We start from the raw sequence: 21,003 nt of genomic DNA on the forward strand, positions 1-21,003 counted from the left end.
TGCATATTCTGGTAATGTACCTATATTTTTTTAATTGTCTCCGTTCCATAATGCTGTAAGATACAAGTGCCAGCAACTATGTAACGTAGAATAATATTCTTTTTTCTTGGATAGTCTTAACAGTTTTACAGACTATTACTGACCTCATTTTAATTGAAGACAGAAATCTTACTCAGCATGGCAAGAGTTTCAGAAAGTAGGGTCTTCAAAAAATATCTAATTTTTTTGAGCTTGTGAATCTGGGATGTTTCCAAACTATTGAACGAGTTTAGATATTTGTAAACAATTTTACAACACCAAGTTATAGTCCAGCAATTTTATTTTAAATTCACAAGCTTTCGGAGATTTTCTCCTTCCTCAGGCAAATGTTTCAAGATCTCCTTGAAGCCTACGCATTTATACATATTGAACAATAAAACATGGTGTTTACAGACTGCCCCTGCAACTGCCCGTTGCCAAGGCAATCACCGTGTTCAGACAGAGAGGTGTTACCTGCAGAACCTCCGAATACACATTCAACAAAAAAACAAACAGGGAAAAAAAACAGAGAAAAAAAAACACAGAGAGAGGCAGAAACATCCGGAAGGCAGAGAGAGCCAGCAAATGACCCATTATATTAAAAACAGATAACATTTGTTCGCTGGTGGGGTAACGTGTAGCGTGACATGAACCCAAGATCCCGGTTGAGGCCGTCCTCATGGGTGCGGAACTTGGCTATCAATTTCTGCTCGACAATTTTGCGTTGTCGTGTGTCTCGAAGGCCGCCTTGGAGTACGCTTACCCGAAGGTCGGTGGATGAATGTCCATGACTGCTGAAGTGTTCCCCGACTGGGAGGGAACCCTCCTGTTTGGCGATTGTTGCGCGGTGTCCGTTCATCCGTTGTCGCAGCGTCTGCATGGTCTCGCCAATGTACCATGCTCTGGGGCATCCTTTCCTGCAACGTATGAGGTAGACAACGTTGGCTGAGTCACAGGAGTATGAACCATGCACCTGGTGGGTGGTGTCATCTCGTGTGATGGTGGTATCTGTGTCGATGATCTGGCATGTCTTGCAGAGGTTACCGTGGCAGGGTTGTGTGGCGTCGTGGACGCTGTTCTCTTGAAAGCTAGGTAGTTTGCTGCGAACGATGGTCTGTTTGAGGTTGGGTGGCTGTTTAAAGGCGAGTAGTGGAGGTGTGGGGATGGCCATAGCGAGGTGTTTGTCCTCATTGATGACATGTTGAAGGCTGCGGAGAACATGGCGTAGTTTCTCCGCTCCGGGGAAGTACTGGACGACAAAGGGTACTCTGTTGGTTGCGTCCCGTGTTAGTCTCCTGAGGAGGTCTATGCGATTTTTTGCTGTGGCCCGTCGGAACTGTCGATCGATGAGTCGAGCGTCATATCCCGTTCTTACAGTTCCGACGGGCCACAGCAAAAAATCGCATAGACCTCCTCAGGAGACTAACACGGGACGCAACCAACAGAGTACCCTTTGTCGTCCAGTACTTCCCCGGAGCGGAGAAACTACGCCATGTTCTCCGCAGCCTTCAACATGTCATCAATGAGGACAAACACCTCGCTATGGCCATCCCCACACCTCCACTACTCGCCTTTAAACAGCCACCCAACCTCAAACAGACCATCGTTCGCAGCAAACTACCTAGCTTTCAAGAGAACAGCGTCCACGACGCCACACAACCCTGCCACGGTAACCTCTGCAAGACATGCCAGATCATCGACACAGATACCACCATCACACGAGATGACACCACCCACCAGGTGCATGGTTCATACTCCTGTGACTCAGCCAACGTTGTCTACCTCATACGTTGCAGGAAAGGATGCCCCAGAGCATGGTACATTGGCGAGACCATGCAGACGCTGCGACAACAGATGAACGGACACCGCGCAACAATCGCCAAACAGGAGGGTTCCCTCCCAGTCGGGGAACACTTCAGCAGTCATGGACATTCATCCACCGACCTTCGGGTAAGCGTACTCCAAGGCGGCCTTCGAGACACACGACAACGCAAAATTGTCGAGCAGAAATTGATAGCCAAGTTCCGCACCCATGAGGACGGCCTCAACCGGGATCTTGGGTTCATGTCACGCTACACGTTACCCCACCAGCGAACAAATGTTATCTGTTTTTAATATAATGGGTCATTTGCTGGCTCTCTCTGCCTTCCGGATGTTTCTGCCTCTCTCTGTTTTTTTTTCTCTTTTTTTTCCCTGTTTGTTTTTTTGTTGAATGTGTATTCGGAGGTTCTGCAGGTAACACCTCTCTGTCTGAACACGGTGATTGCCTTGGCAACGGGCAGTTGCAGGGGCAGTCTGTAAACACCATGTTTTATTGTTCAATATGTATAAATGCGTAGGCTTCAAGGAGATCTTGAAACATTTGCCTGAGGAAGGAGAAAATCTCCGAAAGCTTGTGAATTTAAAATAAAATTGCTGGACTATAACTTGGTGTTGTAAAATTGTTTACAATTGTCAACCCCAGTCCATCACCGGCATCTCCACATCATAGTTTAGATATGAAATAGTTCACTGCTTATTGCTTTTGTGAATTGATTTAGATTTGTAAGAAAGCCCTTATTGTGAGCTAAATAAAGGTTTAGCTGCAGCAGAGGAAGAATGCATTTAACCTCCCTGCTCGAGTGTAAAGGAAGTGATTACACTAATGATGGTTGCGATTTGATTGAGTTCTATCAGGTGTTTTCTGACTGGCCATCATTAAATTGACTGCTTAACATGATTATTAGTCTAGTCACCATGGAAACAATCATTAACCAAGCAACTGAGTGCTGATAGCATACACCTGTAACAAACCTTTGTGCATTATAAAGGAACGAAAAGCTGCAAGTGCCTTGGATAACACTTAAAAGGAAATGGTGTAGCTCTGATGGTTGGTATAAGTCACATCTGCAGCAATAACTCAGTGAGAGATCGAATGAGATCGAATACTATTAATGAAATGCGGTCAATATTTTGACTATTGCTTGTCAGTGATGACTAGAGCACTATTTTATGCAGTAAACCTACTGGCAAATGTGTGTTTTTTGCTATAAAAAGAAATTTGCACTACGCGCTACAAATGTAAAATTGTCCAGTAAAATGTACTTGCACAGAAACTCATCACTGTCGCAAAGTGTAAATATTTTTGGATGTGAAAGTGGTAGAACACAAAATGTTTGCTGCATGACAATATTTGATTTTCTAGTACACTGTTAACAAGTTTAAAGTGAGTTAGAGTTTGCTGTACTTTATTACCTTTAACTGTAGTTAATATCCCTGTGGACAGAATTAAAGATGATTAGACACTAAGGCAGATAAAACCTTGTTCATAAATATCAGAGTTTTCAATTGAGGTTAGAGGCTAAGCTTTTCCAAATTGTGCCTTGTAACTGAATAGTAGGAGCCAATTCATAGTTTCTCCCAATGAATGGGAACTTTTTGAAGGGAACACTTGAAGTACTAGATTATTTCCCAATGGTGTTGTTGAAGCTCCAGAATTCTGCAAGTACTACATTTTTGAAAAGTATTTTAAAGTTTTAATTTCTACAATTAATACTAAGAATTATTTGAAGCCTGTTTAAAATCCAGTTCTAGTCAAGTACTTGTGCCTATTTTGATCTTTTATGGCCTATTTATGTTCAGTTCATTAGGTAATCGCTTGTTAGTACTCTATTTTATGCAAGCTATTTGGAAAATGCAGCGGGTGGACTGTCATTTGTTCCCAATTGGGACCTTAATTTAATTCTTCGAAAATACAGTTCGCTACAGTTTTAGCATGCAGATTAAGTGAACTGCAACCTGTAATTGTTAATCAGCTAGTTTTGATTTGACATACTGATCAGCTCTCCTTAGGATTCACTTAGAGTTCCGACTAAAATTCCTTTTCAGTTTTATTTGAGTTAAGAAATAATCATCTCATCCATTTGTCCATCACTAGTTAGAAGTGGAGTTTAGTTTTCACCAGGTGGATGGTGGTAAGACCATAAGTTACTATGGATGAATTTTAGGCCTTCTAAATGGGCGGTAGCACCTTGGAAATGGTGGGCAACGACCTCCAGCCCCATTGCCTCTGTTCCCTTGGGCCTACCGCTGGGCAGCCAAAGTGGCCCCCTGAGTCAGGCAGTAGGCATTTCAAATGCTAATTGGGGTGCAATGATGTACATAAGATCCGGATTGCCACTTTTGGACCGAACTGAGCAGAGTGCACATTGTGCACTCACCGATCGATATCAGCTGGTGGCCCGGCTGAAGAGGATCGTGAAGGTAAGTGTACCAGGACTGCCGGCGTATTCTGCCAGTTAGCTGCCTGAAGTCCACTTGGGTGGGTGGGGGCGGTGGCATGGGGAGGGAAATCCACCCCTCTGTCTCTTGAACGAAGCAATTTCAGAAATCTCAACAATTATTTGTTTGCTATTGTGCAAAGATCCAAAGCAATTCAGTGTCCGTCCAGTGGATACCTAATTGTATTCTGTACTGCAATCCAATGCAGAAACCCTAGGACACCCCACAACCCAACGGGAATCACTGCCTGATCCTGGAAAACCATGCTAAACACTGGGAAATTTGCATTCCCAGTCAATAGGTTGGCTTCTTCCAGCCAGAAAGCTGGCCTCATGCTTATCTACCATCTTTTTGAATGGAGCCAGTCTCAAGGTTCTTAATGTTAGGAAAATTGACATTTTCCAAATAGGCCTAATAAATTTAAGGTAAATTCATAATTTTCCTCCACAAAAAGAGAGAGTATATTGAATTATAAAGTATTCCCCCTAGACTGCCTTCCCTTCAACATAGATTTTTCTATAATGTATGGTACCACAAGGCAGTCTGATGCATCCCACATTGCACTGAGTTGCTGATTTTAGTTGTGCTGTGCAAAGTTGCTGAACAGAAGTCAAGCACCACCCCCCCCCCCCCCCACCAAAAATAAATAAATGTGGGAGTAGAAATCAGAAAGAAAGTCATCAAGGGGTCACATTTGCAGGTTGGATCGGAAATCAAATGGACAGTCATGATGGGGAAGTGGTGCTTCCCTGAGATTGGTGTTGGCAGTCACTTCCCCACTCGACTGCAGGATGCACTTACCCTGGGAAGGACAATGGATAGAAAAAGACAGTACATTGTCTCAAAAGGATGAATTAACTGGAGCTCTCTGATGTTTTGGTGGGTAAATGCCCTAAATAGCATGATATTGAATAATATAAACCAAGCGGGTTTTCACAACACCAGTGAGCCACTATAACCTCAGCATTGCTGAGCAAAGAGAAACTGGCTCGAATTGCTCAAATTTGGGTGAGGAAAAGCTGGCTTGGCTATGATGATTCTCACAATTGAATGGCCTACTGACATTCACTGTCCAGGTTCACACTTTTAAAATGGTCACTGGGACAAGGTACCACAAGGTTTTCCAGCTTAATCGAACCACAGTCCAAAATATACTCTGCCCTCGGGTTCTGAGGATTAATAATACAAATTGTTGAGGGCTAATGGGACAAAATTATAGAGAAAGATAAAAATTAACACATTGTTATTGTTGGTATCTTCTGTTGATGAGCTTTAGCCTTGTTCTGATCCAGGCATTTGAATGCAGGCTTTTTTTTCCTCTTGGTGACTAAAATGTTTTTCTGAATTGTTAAGCATCCCCAAATGTCTCATCAACTCAATGACATCATTTACGTGAAATTCTTAAGCACCTTTGTACCCATACGAAGCACATCATATGAACACACCTGGTGTATTGTTAGATTGTGAGGAGAGGCTGGTATACCTAAAATAGTCTGGGCCTGGAGGCAACTTTCATAGGATTCTACTGCAAAAGCTGATGCTACCAAAACATATATTTGTTATCAATATGTATAGCTACTTGCATATAATTTTATCTCTCTGACAGCTAAAGTCAATATTTTTTGTTGGGAAATGCTGGAAATCCCATTACTGTTCAACAAGACACCACCTGCATTTTGCATCCCTAGTTACAATTGAAACTTCCAAACATTGCATATTTGCAACAGGAGCCCCAGCATAGCACTTCACATTTACTGAATAAAGCTCCATCTTCGGGCATCAGTGCAAACATATATAGTGCATTAGCATGGTTGGCCATGGTTTTGATCAATCTTGGCAAATTCAAATACGGCAAAGGCGGACTTCAACCCCAAGGCAGTTTACCTATCTCTCTTCATTGGTTACAACAAGGTGCCTTGAAAACTGCATTACCCAATAATTAGGATAGCATGGTTATTCCATATACAGTCAGTAATATTACACATGAGTGTAACATCCTCAGAACAAAGAATACTTCAATCATCTACAGTTCAGTGCCACCTCTCAGAGATTACTTCAAAATTAATTCGAATAGATTTCAACCCACCGTTTACCTGGTTCATTCGGTCTTGTGGGAAAGTACAGTGCTTCAAAACCAGCTATATGAAACCAATCCATATTCCTATCAGGATTAAAAGTTGCAGTTAGTTTAAGTATAGAATCATTTTGGGACATTGTTATGTTGCAAAACATGCTAAGACTGAAATAAAAACATCAAATGCTGGAAACACTCAACAGGTCAGGCAGCATGTGTGGAGAGAGGAAGGCAGGGTTAATGTTTCAGCTCCATGACCCTTCGTCAGAACTGGAAGATGTTATAGATGAAAAGCTTATAAGGAGGAGCTGCATTTTACACCAGATTCCCATTCGAAGGGCCTTGTTAATATTTAATGAAGCAAAATTGCAGTTTACATTTGGTGAATGATTTTTAAAAAGTTTCACACTAGAACTGCTAATTTTTTAGAAAGTGATTCCACTGAAGACTTGCTCTTCACGAGCCAGATGTTTGTATCACTTCTGAAACAGCCCGGGCTATTTTAAGTTACTATTCATTGATGTGACACACACAACACAGCACTACAAGAAAAGCTTGCGCATGCAATGGCAATGTGGTGTTGATGCGGAGTTACAGTATTGTTTCTCTGCGCTCTTTCCTGTTGGCTCATTTCATTTTGTTTCAGTAAAAGGCCTTGAGTAAAACTTCTGTCAATATTAACAATGAAAAAACACTCAGAAATTGAGACCTGGTTCCGTCAAGTCCAATTATTTTGTCATTTCCATATTTTTTCCTGATACTCACAATTTAACCGGAAAGCCCTGCCTCCTCTTCAGGAAGATCATCAGGACGCTCCTTAAAACCTACCTCTTTGACAAGCTTTGGTCACCTGTCTTAATATCTCCTTATATGGCTCTGTCAAATTTTGTTTGATAATGCTTCTGTGAAGTGCCTTGAGACGTTTTACTATGTTAAAGGCGCTATATAAATGCAAGTTGTTGTTGTTGTTCGTGTGCCAATTCCCAAAAATGGAGTTTCATTCGGCAACTGTAAACTGCTCTTTATGTTGAGCCTGCATTGCTCAATTGCCAGTTCCTCAGCATCAGTGGTGAAGGAGATATAACTGTGCATCACGGTTGTTTAAAAGTCCCAATTGCGACTTTCATTGTCGAGCCACAGACTTCTTCTAACAGCCAAGGAAGATCTGGCTTACGTCGACAAGCTGAGTGGTCAGCCCAACCACAGCCAGCAAAATCGCATCCAGTGGTGATCATTCACATTTGCAGCTGGCAGTATTGCTGCTTCTGGACGGGCCTCTGAATGCCATGTCCTGAGGTGGTTCTTGCATTCTCTAGCAGCAGCACTGTAATCGAAAGAGGATATTAGTCCCAACAACCTAATTGTTAATCCAGTGGCTGTTGAAAACTCTCACCTGACAATGTCAGTCTAGCCCTCGAAAGTGCATATCGGTTTTCATACGTGTCTGTAGCAATTCTATGAGACTGTACTACTGCACCTGTTGTTTTGTGTTCTCCTCGGGTTCTTCATGCACTGTATCTGCTGGTATCCATTCAACCATCTGTGGGGCTAGGTTAAAGGTTCTATACAATTGTAAGTTGTTGATAGAGCTGTTGTTATTATAACATATTAACCTACTTGAGTTAAAGAAAGTTTCAGAGTTGATCAGTAACTTCACACTTTTCCCATCAACTTTAGTGACAACATTCATCCCCCACGGGCTGAGTTTGCAACCAGAATCAAGAATTTTTGAGGAATTGATAGTAACCCCTTCACTAGCACAAGACTATATATACAAATGACGGAAATGTCCTTTGGGTGCCATGTTAAGGATAATATTAGATTAAAAGAAGAGGCTTATAATGTTGTGAAGAAGACTAGTAAGCCTGGGGATTGGGAGAGTTTTAGAAACCAGCAAAGGATGACCAAGAAATTGATAAAGAGGGAGAAAATAGAATGAGAGTAAACTGGCAAGAAATATAAACCAGATTGTAAGAGCATCTACAAGCATGTAAAAAGGAAGAAAGTAGCGAAAATAAACATGGGTCCCTTGGAGGCTAAGACAGGAGAAATTATAATGAGGACTAAGGAAATGGCAGAGACGTTAAACAAATATTTTGTATCTGTCTTCACAGTAGAAGACACAAAAAACATACTAGAAATATTGGGGAACCAAGGACCCAATGAGAGTGAGGAACTTAAAGTAATTAAGATTAGTAAAGAAAAAATACTGGAGAAATTAATGGGACTAAAAGCCAACAAATCCCCTGGACCTCATGGGCTATATCCTAGGGTTCTAAAAGAGATGGCTGCAGAGATAGTGAATGCATTGGTTATGATCTTCCAAAATTACCTAGATTCTAGAACTGTCCCGGTGGATTGGAAGGTAGCAAATGTAACACCACTATTCAAGAAAGGAGGGATAGAGAAAACAGGGAACTACAGGCCAGTTAGCCTGACATCAGTAATCAGGTAAATGTTAGAATCCATTATTAAGGGCATGGTAACTGGGCACTTAGAAAATCATAATATGATTAGGCAAAGTCAACATGGTTTTATGAAAGGAAATCGTGTTTGACAAATCTATTAGAATTTTTTGAGGATTTAACTAGCAGGGTAGATAAAGGGGAACCAGTGGACATAGTATATTTGGATTTTCAAAAGGCATTCGATAAGGTGCCACACAAAAGGTTGTTACACAAGATAAGCGCTCATGGGGTTGGAGGTAATATGTGAGGATGGATGAAGGATTGGTTGACTGACAGAAAACAGAGAGTAGGAATGAATGGGTCGTTTTCAGGTTGGCAGGTTATAACTAGTGGGGTGCCGCAAGGATCAGTGCTTGGGCCTCAGCTATTTACAATCTATATTAATGACTTAGATGAAAGGACCGAGTGTGAGTATCCAAGTTTGCTGACAATACAGAGCTAGGTGGGAAAGTAAGCTGTGAGGAGGACACAGAGTCTGCAAAGGGATATAGACATGCTAAGTGATTGGTTAAGAACGTGGCAGATGGAATATAATGTGGGGAAATGTGAAATTATCCACTTTGGTAGGAAGAATAGAAAAACAGAATATTTTTTAAAAGGTAAGAAACTATTTAAATGTTGGTTTTCAGAGGAATTTGGGTGTCCTTGTACATTAAACACAAAGTTAACATGCAGGTACAGCAAGTAATTAGGAAGGCAAATGGTATGTTGGCCTTTATTGCAAGTGGGTTGGAGTACAAAAGTAAGGAAGTCTTGCTGCAGTTATACAGGGCTTTGGTGAGACTACACCTGGAGTACTGTGTACAGTTTTGTTCTCTTTACTGAAGGAAGGATATACTTGCCTTAGAGGTGGTGCAACAAAGGTTCATTAGTTTGATTCCTGGGAGGAGAGGGTTGTCCTGTGAGGAGAGATTGAGTAGAATGGGCCTATAATCTCTGGAGTTTAGAAGAATGAGAGGTGATCGCATTGAAACATATAAGATTCTGAGGGGGCTTGACACGGGTAGATGCTGAGGGGCTGTTTCCTCTGGCTGGAGAGTCCAGAACTAGGGGGCATGGTCTCAGGATAAGAGGTTGTCCATTTAGGACTCAGATGAGGAGAAATTTCTTCACTCAGAAGATTGTGAATCTTTGGAATTCTGTACCCCAGAGGGCTGTGGATGCTCAGTCATTGAGTATATTCAAGACTGAGATCGATATATTTTTGGACTCTAAGGGAATCAAGGGATGTGGGGATTGGGTGGGAAAGTGGAGTTGAGGTCGAAGATCAGCCATGATCTTATTGAATGGCGGAGCAGGCTCGAAGGGCCGTATGGCCTACTCCTGCTCCTAATTCTTATGTTCTTATGAAGCTTTTGGCTTGTATTTCCATCTGCTTTTTTCATGTCTCCATAGCATTCTCAGACATTTAAAAAGTGCAAAATACAATCCTCACCGTCTCTGAGGTAGGACCCAGAAGTCAGTAGGATGTGTAACAGACATGCACATAAATATTTTCAATCACATTGTTCTTTGAAGCTAAACATGCTATTAATGTCTTGGTTACTTAAGTCAGTTTCTTTCAGATGGGCTCTGTGCAGTAAAGCACCTTTAAAAGAGACTCCTTCAGAGAGAACAACACCAGAAGCCTAAAGAAAGATTACAGAATTTAGTTTATTCAAATCAAAATTTGTACTTTTTACTGTTTAGAGAACCTCTTTTGTGTTCAAAAAATGTTGTGAAGCTATTCTTGCTGATTGACACAGGAAACTAGACATGTTAACACAAGAAGATTTTATGAGGTAAATGTGTGAAGAAATATGTTTTCCATGCTAATTATTAAGCAGAATAGGAGTTTTCTGTAAATGTACTGCATGTTACTAGGAGAGAGGGAAACAAGTCCTAGAATTTACAATCTCCTAAATTGTAGCTGGTGGAGTAGAGCCTCCTGACATCATGATCTGGTGACAAGAGGCTAAAAAGCAGTTAATGGATCCTGCCTGGTAAGTGGAAAAACTCCACTTTGAAGCTTTTTTTTTAGCTGTGCAGATGAAATGCAGAGTTTGCCTCTGGAACCAGTTATTGAGAAACTATTCTGTGCTAATTGTATGTTCTTTGGAATCTGAAGTCTTCCTTTAAACGTTGTTTACTAGCCTACAGAAAACTTATACAAATATATAAACAGATTCATACAGAACTTCAAAGTAGTCACTTTCAGTGCGAGCTATCACAGCATAACATTGTCGTCGTTTCTGTCATCACCTGCTGTTTTATTTTTTTTCCAGAGTGTTAATGCTTCTGTCTAATATCATTGCGCCAGTATAGAAGCACATGATACAACTCTGCTCCTGTTATTAAGCTGCCATGGTGTTTTCAGCACATTGTTTAATTGCTGTGAAGCGAATGGTTCTACATGGGTCTGATTTCCCCCTGTGCATAAGGGCATGGGTAATGTCACATACATAAAAATCTGCCAACGCCCTGTTGTGCAGCACACCTTGTTTTGTAAATGTGTGGAGTGCACATTAGCCTACATTCAAACCTATTTGGTAATCACGCATAAGAGGAACAGATATATTTAACCCTCAATAGTAAACTGCTGTTCTCTCATAGAACAAATTAGGGAAGTAAATAAATTGGACAACTTTCTGGGTAAAACAGCAGAGCATATTTTTGACATGGGGGTGGGGGTGAAGGGGACTGAGCATCATAATTAAAAAAACAAAACAAAAATTCAAATCTGACTGTAACCTGCGACAGCTATTATCTGCTCACAGAACCAGAACCCCTGTTACGCACATCAGGGGAAGCTGGTCGATGTCCATAACAGGCAACGGGATGTGAATGTCTGTCAGTTCCAGAAACTGCACCTCTGCCTGCCTCTGTACAATCTTCCTCATGCTGACATTTGCTTTGGTATGGGGGTGGGTTGGGGGTGGGGGGGTGGGGGTAGGAAGTACCAAAACACTTGAAAACCCATTTTCATGGGTATGTATTGTGCACAAGCAAAATTTGGCCCTCGTATGTGCATACCTGTTTGCGGACTGTTTTTCCCAGCTTTTAGGGAACATACGTTTTAATTGCTATGGTTACATGCTCATTAAAAACTTTTTCATCTGCATGCTTCCACACAGACTCACTTCGCTATCAAAATGCTTTCATGGAGATCATGTAAGGTTTGCATCCCTACCACCCGGCCTTGCCCTGTATTGTTTTTATTTCACTAATTGCTCACAGATTCTCTGGGTGGTCCATCTGTGAACTAGATAATAGTGTGACTAAATCTGTCAAAGGTTTTTGTGTCTTTTTTACTTGTGGTGCTGTGGTCTCCAACTGCTTCTAATCACTGTGATGTTGCTTCCCTTTGTTCTTCCACAATTCCATCACACCTGCTTATACTCTGCTATAGAAGAATTCAGACAGGCTTCTGTGGGTTTTTCTCCTGCCCTCATTTAGAAGATTCTCTGAATTCTAAGTGACACAGGGGTCGGGGAAGGACATGGGCTGCATTGTCTGTGGTTTGTGTGTGTGCGTGTCCCACATGCAGCCCTCCTTTCCTTTAGCAGTCTTGCTGGGTACCCCTGCTGGCTTCTGTGATATTTTGTGTGTAACTGTGAGAATCGCTGAAGGTAGCAGGACAGGTAGATAAGGTGGTTAAAAAGGCATATGGGATACTTTCCTTTATTAGCCGAGGCACAGAATACAAGAGCAGGGAGGTTATGCTCGAACTGTATAAAACATTGGTTAGGCCACAGCTTGAGTACTGTGTACAGTTCTGGTCACCACATTACAGGAAAGATGTGACTGCACTAGGGAGGGGACAGAGAAGATTTACGAGGATGTTGCCAGGGCTGGAGAATTTTAGCTATGAGAAAAGGCTAGGCTGGGGTTGTTTTCTTTGGAACAAAGGAAGATGAGGGGAGATTTAATTGAGGTATATGAAATTATGACAGGACTAGATAGAGTGGATAGGGAGGACCTATTTCCCTTAGCGGAAGGGTCAGTGACCAGGGAGCATAGATTTAATGTAATTGGTAGAAGGATTAGAGGGGAGCTGAGGAGAAATGTTTTCACCCAGAGGGTGGTAGGGGTCTGGAACTCACTGCCTGAAAGGGTGGTAGAGGCAGAAACCCTCAACTCATTTTAAAAAGTACTTGGATATGGATTTGAAGTGCCGTGACCTACAGGGCTACGGACCAAGTGCTGGAAAGTGGGATTAAGCTGGATAGCTCTTTTTCGGCCGGCACGGACACGATGGGCCGAATCGCCTCCTTCTGTGCCATAACTTTCTATGATTCTATGTAACTGTAGTTTGCATGTTTCTAATTAGTTAGTTAGGTGAGGCCACAAACTATTGGAAACCCCAAGCTGTTAGGGTTACTCTATTTGTGGTGATAGTATCTGACAAGTTTTATAACATTAAAGAAGCAGGTAAATGAAAGCACCATATTGCCTACATAAAATAAAAATGACATGTTCTGGATGTAAACAAAACACCACTGTCTGTTTAACACAGTTTGGGTGGTTCTGGATAATGTAATTTATACATTTTTGGGGCTTTGTCAATTCAAATCCACAGAAAATGCCAATCCTCCTGATCTATATAAATCTTGGTCAGTCAGCTCATGAATACCAAAAGGGTATGCCACCATTTCAGTGTCTCTGACCCCCAGTAATGACCTACCCACTATTATGGGTGCTCTTGAAGTGCTATTTTCTCAAAGCCCTTATTGTGAGTATAGGGGGCTGACTACACAAGCACTTTTCCCAAGGCCAATACAAAACGGTGGTATTAAAGCTATTTTTGAAATCCTTGTTCATTCAAGGTTTCAGAGCTGCAGTTTTCTTGATGGAGAGGGAGGTAATTCCCTTTTAAATGTTGTAAATAAATAATTACAGTTAAGCCCCTGACACCAAATTGAAATGAAAGCTCTAGTTATCCCCTTCACTTGGCCTTAACAGGCTGCATTGAAAAGCCATCAACCCTACACAAGCTTTTTTCACGCTCTGCACTAGATTCTCTTTAAAGTGTTTCTGTGCTTTAAAGCGATTCATTGTAATATTAGTCACCAACTAAAATGGGTACTAAACTTTAAAGCATTTTAGGCTGTTCAAAATCCAATAATTTTTTTAAAATTTATTTTGTAATTTGATAAGATTGGCAGAATTTGGCACTAAGAAATTGCCAGCAATTCTGATTGTTAAATTGCAAGTTTTGCAAATGTTGTCCTTCCAACAACCCACCCCCACCAACCCTCACGAAAAGAAATGTTGACTACGTGTAGGGAACAATAGTGCAAGATGTTGGTACGACAATAGACTACACGATAGAATAGTAAGATGCAGGTTTGCAGCTATGATTCCTGAACAGACAGCTGCCAATGCCAAGCAGCGGTGATGTGGCATTTCCTCAGGGAATGAGACAGAATCACACCAGGCTGCCTCTGCATTTTCTCATTTTTCCCTTAGAATTTTCTCTCTCCTTCACCTGAAAGCAGTGATTCGCACTGAGATATGGTTCCACAGGCACCCTTCTAAGTCTTGTCCAAGCAGTCATGCTGCATGGGTGAGCCTTGACGATGAGTATTGGTGGGCTATTTGACTAAGGGAGGCACAGCTGTGCCCAGTCCTGACGCTCATTCCTCGCGTCCATACGTGGGCATTTTGCAGCATGAGTCACTGATTAGCGATCAGGAGCGGGAGCCTCAGATGATTCCCCCACCCCTTCCCTCACGGGCCATGGGTCGCTGCAGTCGGGTGTAGCACCATAACTACTGCTCCAGTTGAAATCAGCCAATGCGGCTTCTAGTGCCTGATTACAGCAAAACATTAGCAAAAGCCTACGAATTGGTCCCCTTCCCACCCTGTAAACTGCAGTATCTGTGGAGCGAAGGCAAAATCTGTTGGGCAACGAGAGATAAAATAATCTTTTTCTTAAAAAAAAAGTCCTCCAAGTATTAAAAAAAAAATGCTCCAGAGTACAGTATTTAAAAATTAGTTAATTATTGTCAAGGAAAAGTGAGCGAAACTGGCAAAATAATCTCTGGTTTTGATTTGTCAAAGAAACTGAATGTTAGTGTGGTGATTGAATGAAATGCATGTAAAACAGACACAGTTCAACAGAAATTTAACAAAGTTACATAAATAGGAGTAAAATAACAGAATAAAGCAATATTCAAAATAACTAAACAAAAGATTGAGAGTTGATTTAGGGTCAGCCATTACATGTGATAAATCAACTCTCAATCTTTTTAATTATTTTGAATATTGTTTTAATTTGTTATTTTACTCTATATAATTTTATTAAAATTCCTGTTGAACTGCATCTGTCATTTTACAGTTTACAACAGTTAATAAGGATGTTTTCTAATGTACAATTGACTTCTAATGTAGAGTATGGGTTTTGTTTAAAAGGAAACTTTAAATGTTGGGAATGAGTACTTAGCCCAGACAATTGTAAACTTGCTTTATGTAAAACCCTATTTAAATCATCCTCGTTACTGGCGGCTCTGTTGAGACTATATTCATCCATTTCAGTGGCATGACGTGAGTCTGCTCCATAACACTCCTGCCAATAAGATCAGTACATTTAGAAAACAGTCGCAGAAAAACTCTACGCTGTCGTAGAAAACAGAACTCCATTCTTTTCGCATGTTTTTCCATTGGCGGCTGTTTGCTGAACATAAATAATGGACCACAATAACTCCTTAAATAGATAAATCTCACTGGCTACATTGTTATGGAGGGGCCTGTGCAAGGGGATTCCCCCCAGCCTGTGACTCCACAGAGAAGTAATTAACTAGGATTGTTTAAAATTATCATGCGGCAAGTGCTTACAGTTCTTGTACTAAGATTGTCTTTTACCAACGGTGATCTGGGCTGATTTTATCTCTGGTTTGACTGGCTTCATATTTTTTAAAAAAATTTGAGAGGGCTGAGGATCTGTAAACTCGGAGTAGAAGCTAACAAAAAAAAGAGCAAGACACTAATAAGATTCTTTTGATTTTATTAGAATGATCCAGGAAATGCTTAAAATTTGAAATATATTTCTTAGTCTCAGCTGTAGCCGTAGCCTATTTAACAAAGTAATCTGAATTGATGGCAACTTCCTTAATTTTTTTCAGGAGCCAAATTAATCCAGACACTAAGACCTTTACAAAAACTGTATTCAGGAGCCTTTAAACTGACTCCTTGTTTTACTTGTGGCCAGCCAATTAACAGGAATTATTAGGTTTTTGAGTCAATCATGTTCATTGTTAGCAAATATAATCAGTGCTAATTAGCACCTGGTATGCTAATTGGCTGAGGAGTTTATCTTTTTAATTGCTAAACTAATGAGACACCCAGACCTTGGAGCTAAGTGTGGATAATTCTCTTGGTTTTAATGCTCTTCATTTGAATTTATATGCCAGATGTTTACTTATATAGGTTTAGGACCTGTTTACTTGTGCTGGTATCAAAACATGTCAAAAGCCTGGCTTACTATTTCATAGTGTGTGGGACTTACACTTTGCTTTGTTTCTCTCTGTAGTCTGAATGAACGTGCTTATCTGCTAAAAAGAGTGTTTAAGAAAACCCCTTCAAACCTCGTCCGGAGCCATTCTGTTCATGGTCTGTCACGTAAGTATTCCACTACCTCACGCTGCTCCAATTACATTTATATGTAAAGAAAATCATAGAATTGATTCTATGATCCATAGAATGGTTATAGCACGGAAGGAGGCCATTTAGCCCGTCGAGTCCATGCTGGCTCTCTGCAAGTGCAATCCAGCTAGTGTTCTGTTCGATTCGCAACCCCTCAGATAATGAAGCAGTCCGAGCCCGCATGCAGCAAGACCTGGACAACATCCAGGCTTGGGCTGATATGTGGCAAGTAACATTTACGCCAGAAACGTGCCAGGCAATGACCATCTCCAACAAGAGAGAGTCCAACCACCTCCCCTTCAAATTCAACGGCATTGCCATCGCCGAATCCCCCACCATCAACATTCTGGGGGTCACCATTGACCAGAAACTTAACTGGACCAGCCACATAAATACTGTGGCTACGAGAGCAGCTCAGAGGCTGGGTATTCTGTGGCGAGTGACTCACCTCCTAACTCCCCAAATCCTTTCCACCATCTACAAGGCACAAGTCAGGAGTGTGATGGAATACTCTCCACTTGCCTAGATGAGTGCTCCAACAACACTCAAGAAGCTCGACACCATCCAGGACAAAGCAGCCCGCTTGATTGGCACCCTATCTACCATCCTAAACATTCACTCCCTTCACCGGCGCACAGTGGCTGCAGTGTGTACCATCCACAGGATGCACTGCAGCAACTCGCCAAGGCTTCTTCGACAGCACCTCCCAAACCCGCGACCTCTACCACCTAGAAGGACAGGGCAGCAAGCACATGGGAACAACACCAACTCCCCGTTCCCCTCCAAGTCACACACCATCCCGAATTGGAAATATATTGCCGTTCCTTCATTGTCGCTGGGTCAAAATCCTGGAACTCCCTTCCTAACAGCACTGTGGGAAAACCTTCAGCACACGGACTTCAGCGGTTCAAGAAGGCGGCTCACCACCACCTTTTCAAGGGCAATTAGGGATGGGCAATAAATGCTGGCCTTGCCAGCGCCGCCCACATTCCATGAACGAATAATAAAAAAAAGTCCAACTCCCCTGCCCTTTTCCCGTACCCCTGCAAATCCTTTCCCTTCAAGTACTTATCCAATTCCCTTTTGAAAGCCATGATTGAATCTGCCTCTACCGGCCCCTCAGGCAGTGCATTCGAGATCATAACCACTCGCTGCGTAAAAAAGTTTTTCCTCATGTCGCCTTTGGTTCTTTTGTCAATCACCTTAAATCTAAGTTCTCTGGTTCTTGACCCTTCCGCCAATGGGAACAGTTTCTTTCTATCTACTCTGTTTAGACCCTTCATGATGTTGAACACCTCTATCAAATCTCCTCTCAACCTTCTCTGCTCTAAGGGGAACAACCAGCTCCTCCAGTCTATCCATGTAACTGAAGTCCTTCATCCCGGGAACCATTCTAGTAAACCTCTTCTGCACCCTCTCTAAGGCCTTCACATCCTTCATAAAGTGTGGTGCCCAATACAGGGCTTTTCATAAATGTAAACAGGAGACTGTCCCAGCAATCTTTTCCCACCATTTCAACCACCAGTCAGTTATTTCCCAACCAATATTTTATACATTTCATGAGAGGTATAATTTCTGTGTGTAAACAACAAGAAATACAATCGTTGCTGCCAAGCACTTTATTAGAATACCAGAGAATCCTATGTATTATAGCTTTGAGATTTAAAATGCATTACTTTGAAAACTTTTGCCCTACTTTTAATATATTAGTATATTTTGTTCTGGCACTATAATGTCTACTGCTCTTTGTTGGCCTCCCTCACGCCTGTTCTCTCCTCCCCTCTTTCCCCTCCTTCCCCTCGTCCATTATGTCACCTTCTGTCTCTTCTATCTCAGGTATTTTGTGCCCCAATCCCACCAGTGCTTCTTAGCCTTCCTTCTCTCCTGCTGCAGTTCCAAGTTTGAATCCCTCCTGAGCAAGCCCACGGCTACCCAAAGTGCCTCTGTCAGCATTCTGTGAAGGACCCATTTAGGCACCCATCACTGCCTCCTTACAAACTGTAACTCTAACTACCTAATCCTACTCTCAAGTCAACCTTCCTGCCCTGCACAACTGTTGATTGCTAATCTCGCCAATTTCCTTCCCTTCCCGCTCACCCCTGCCCCCCCCCCCATCACTGCCCCGTTGGACTCTGCTGTGGATCAAAAGTCAGTGCCCCTCCATATTTCCTTCCAAAATGCCTGCTCACTTGTGAACAAGGCCCTTGCCATCCACAGTCTCATTCTGGATGATTCATATTAACATCCTAGCTTTGACTGAATTGTGGCTCATGGGTTGCAACATCCTGCCCCTTATTGAAACCACTCCATCTGGCTATAGTTTCCACCACCTAGCCTCTGCAAGCTACCATGGTGGCAGTACGGCCCTTAACACCATCACACCTTGGTAGGTCTCTTTGTGCATCCCCCTTCCCCCTTTTCATATTGCTTTGCCCCACTATTGTGGCCAAGCTTTCAGCCACCTAGGTCCCTCTCTGTCCACTTCTCCACCTCCCTCCCGTGAAGACCCTCCTTAAAACCAATCACTTTGACTGAGTTTTTGGTCAACCCTCCTAATGTCACCTCCTTTGGCTAAGCATGGTTGTCTTTTTCCCCACAACCTTCTGACTCAGAGGTGAGAGTGCTATTACTGAACCACAGCTGACTTCTGAGTCAGAAGGTCATTGGTTCAGACCCACTGCAGAGACTTAGCCACATGATGGCGAAGAACTTGAAGCAGGAGGGGAGGATCCAGTTGTCGTGGTCCATGTAGGAACCAACGACATAGGTAAAACTAGGAATGAGGTTCTGCTGAGGGAGTTTGAGGAGCTGGGGTCCAAATTAAAAAGCAGAACCTCAAAGGTAATAATCTTTGGATTAGTACCTGCGCCACGCGCAAATTGGCATAGGAACAAACAGATTAGATGGTTAAATGCGTTGCTGAAGAAGTGATGTGGGAAGTGGGTTTCAATTCATGGGACACTGGCACCATTACTGGGGAAAGAGGGAGCTGGTTCGTTGGGACGGGCTCCACTTAAACCGGGCTGGGACCAACGTCCTGGCGAATCGAATAACTAAGGCAGTAGATAGGGCTTCAAACTAATAAAAAGGGGGAGGGTTCAGGTCAGGGTAAATTTATAAGTCTAAAGAGAAAAGTCAAGGCTGTAGAGCAGAGTAGCGATTTGGGTAAAAACAAGCAGTGTGTGTCAGGAAGGGACAGAGAGTTTAACAAAGGTAATAGGGCATTAAAGACTAAGGTCACATCAGGGAAAATAGTAAAAAGCCAAAATTAAAGGCACTATATCTGAATGTACAAAGCATTCATAACAAGATAATGGATTAATGGCAAAAATAGAGATAAATGGGTTTGATCTAGTAGTGATCACCCTGCAACCACATCGGAGTGATGAAGGTTGGGAACTAAATATTCCAGGGTACTTGACTTTTAGAAAAGATAGGCAAAATGGAAAAGGAGGGGGTTAGCCCTGATAATAAAGGTTGAGATAAAGGCAGTAGTGAGAAAGGATCTTAACTTAGAAAATCAGGAAGTAGAATCAGTATGGGTGGAGCTAAGAAATAACAAGGGGCAGAAAACACTGGTGGGAGTAGTTTATAGACCCCCTACCAGTAGTTATAGTGTTGGATAGAGTATAAATCAGGAAATTAGAGGAGCGTGTAACAAAGATAATGCAATAATCGTGGGGGACTTTAAGCTGCATATAAACTGGGCAAACCAAATTGGCTAAAGTAGTTTGGAGGACGAATTCATGGAATGCAATGAGACAGTTTTCTAGAACAATATGTTGAGGAACCAACTAGGGAACAGGCTATTTTAGATCTAGTATTGTGTAATGAGACAGGGTTAATTAGTAATCTTAGAGTTAAGGATCCTCTGGGGTAGAGTGATCATAATATGATCGAATTTCATATTGAGTTTGAGAATGATGTAATTAAATCCGAAACTAGGGTCTTAAATTTAAACAAAGCCAATTACGTAGGTATGAGGGGCGAGTTGGCTAACGTAAATTGGGAAATTAGATTAAAAGATATGACAGTAGATAAGCAATGGCAAACATTTAAGGAATTCATAATTCTCAACGAATATACATTCACTCGAGGAATAAAAACTCCACGGGAAAGTGATCCAACCGTGGCTAACTAGAGAAGTTAAGGATAGTATTAGATTAATAGAATATGAGAGTTAACCAGCAAGAAATATAAAAACAGATTGTAAGAACTTCTACAAGTATGTAAAAGGGAAGAGATTAGCTAAAGTAAACGTGCGCCCTTAGAGGCTGAGACAGGAAAAAATATAATGGGGAATAAATTAAAGGCAGAGATGTTAAACAAATATTTTATATCTGCCTTCACAGTAGAAGACACAAAAAACATACCAGAAATACTGGGGAACCAAGGGTCTAAGGAGAGTGAGGAACTTAATTAAGATTAGTAAAGAAAAAGTACTGGAGAAATTAATGGGACTAAAAGCTGACAAATCCCCTGGTCCTGATGGCCTACATCCTAGGGTTTTAAAAGAGGTGGCTGCAGAGGTAGTAGGTGCATTGGTTTTGATCTTCCAGA

At 41.9% G+C, this 21,003-nt stretch overlaps 1 protein-coding gene across 2 annotated transcripts in view; it reads left to right on the plus strand.

The window, feature by feature from the left end:
* The window catches only part of atp8a2 (ATPase phospholipid transporting 8A2), a 450,298-nt gene that overhangs the window by 420,428 nt on the left and 8,867 nt on the right, over positions 1-21,003 (plus strand). For both annotated transcript variants that reach the window (XM_067986025.1, XM_067986027.1), the window contains one exon: positions 16,331-16,419. In XM_067986025.1, coding sequence (XP_067842126.1) covers positions 16,331-16,419 — 89 coding nt within the window. The remainder of the gene's footprint in view (positions 1-16,330; positions 16,420-21,003) is intronic.

This window comes from Heptranchias perlo, chromosome 6 (assembly GCF_035084215.1).
Source record: "Heptranchias perlo isolate sHepPer1 chromosome 6, sHepPer1.hap1, whole genome shotgun sequence".
Lineage (NCBI taxonomy): Eukaryota > Metazoa > Chordata > Chondrichthyes > Hexanchiformes > Hexanchidae > Heptranchias > Heptranchias perlo.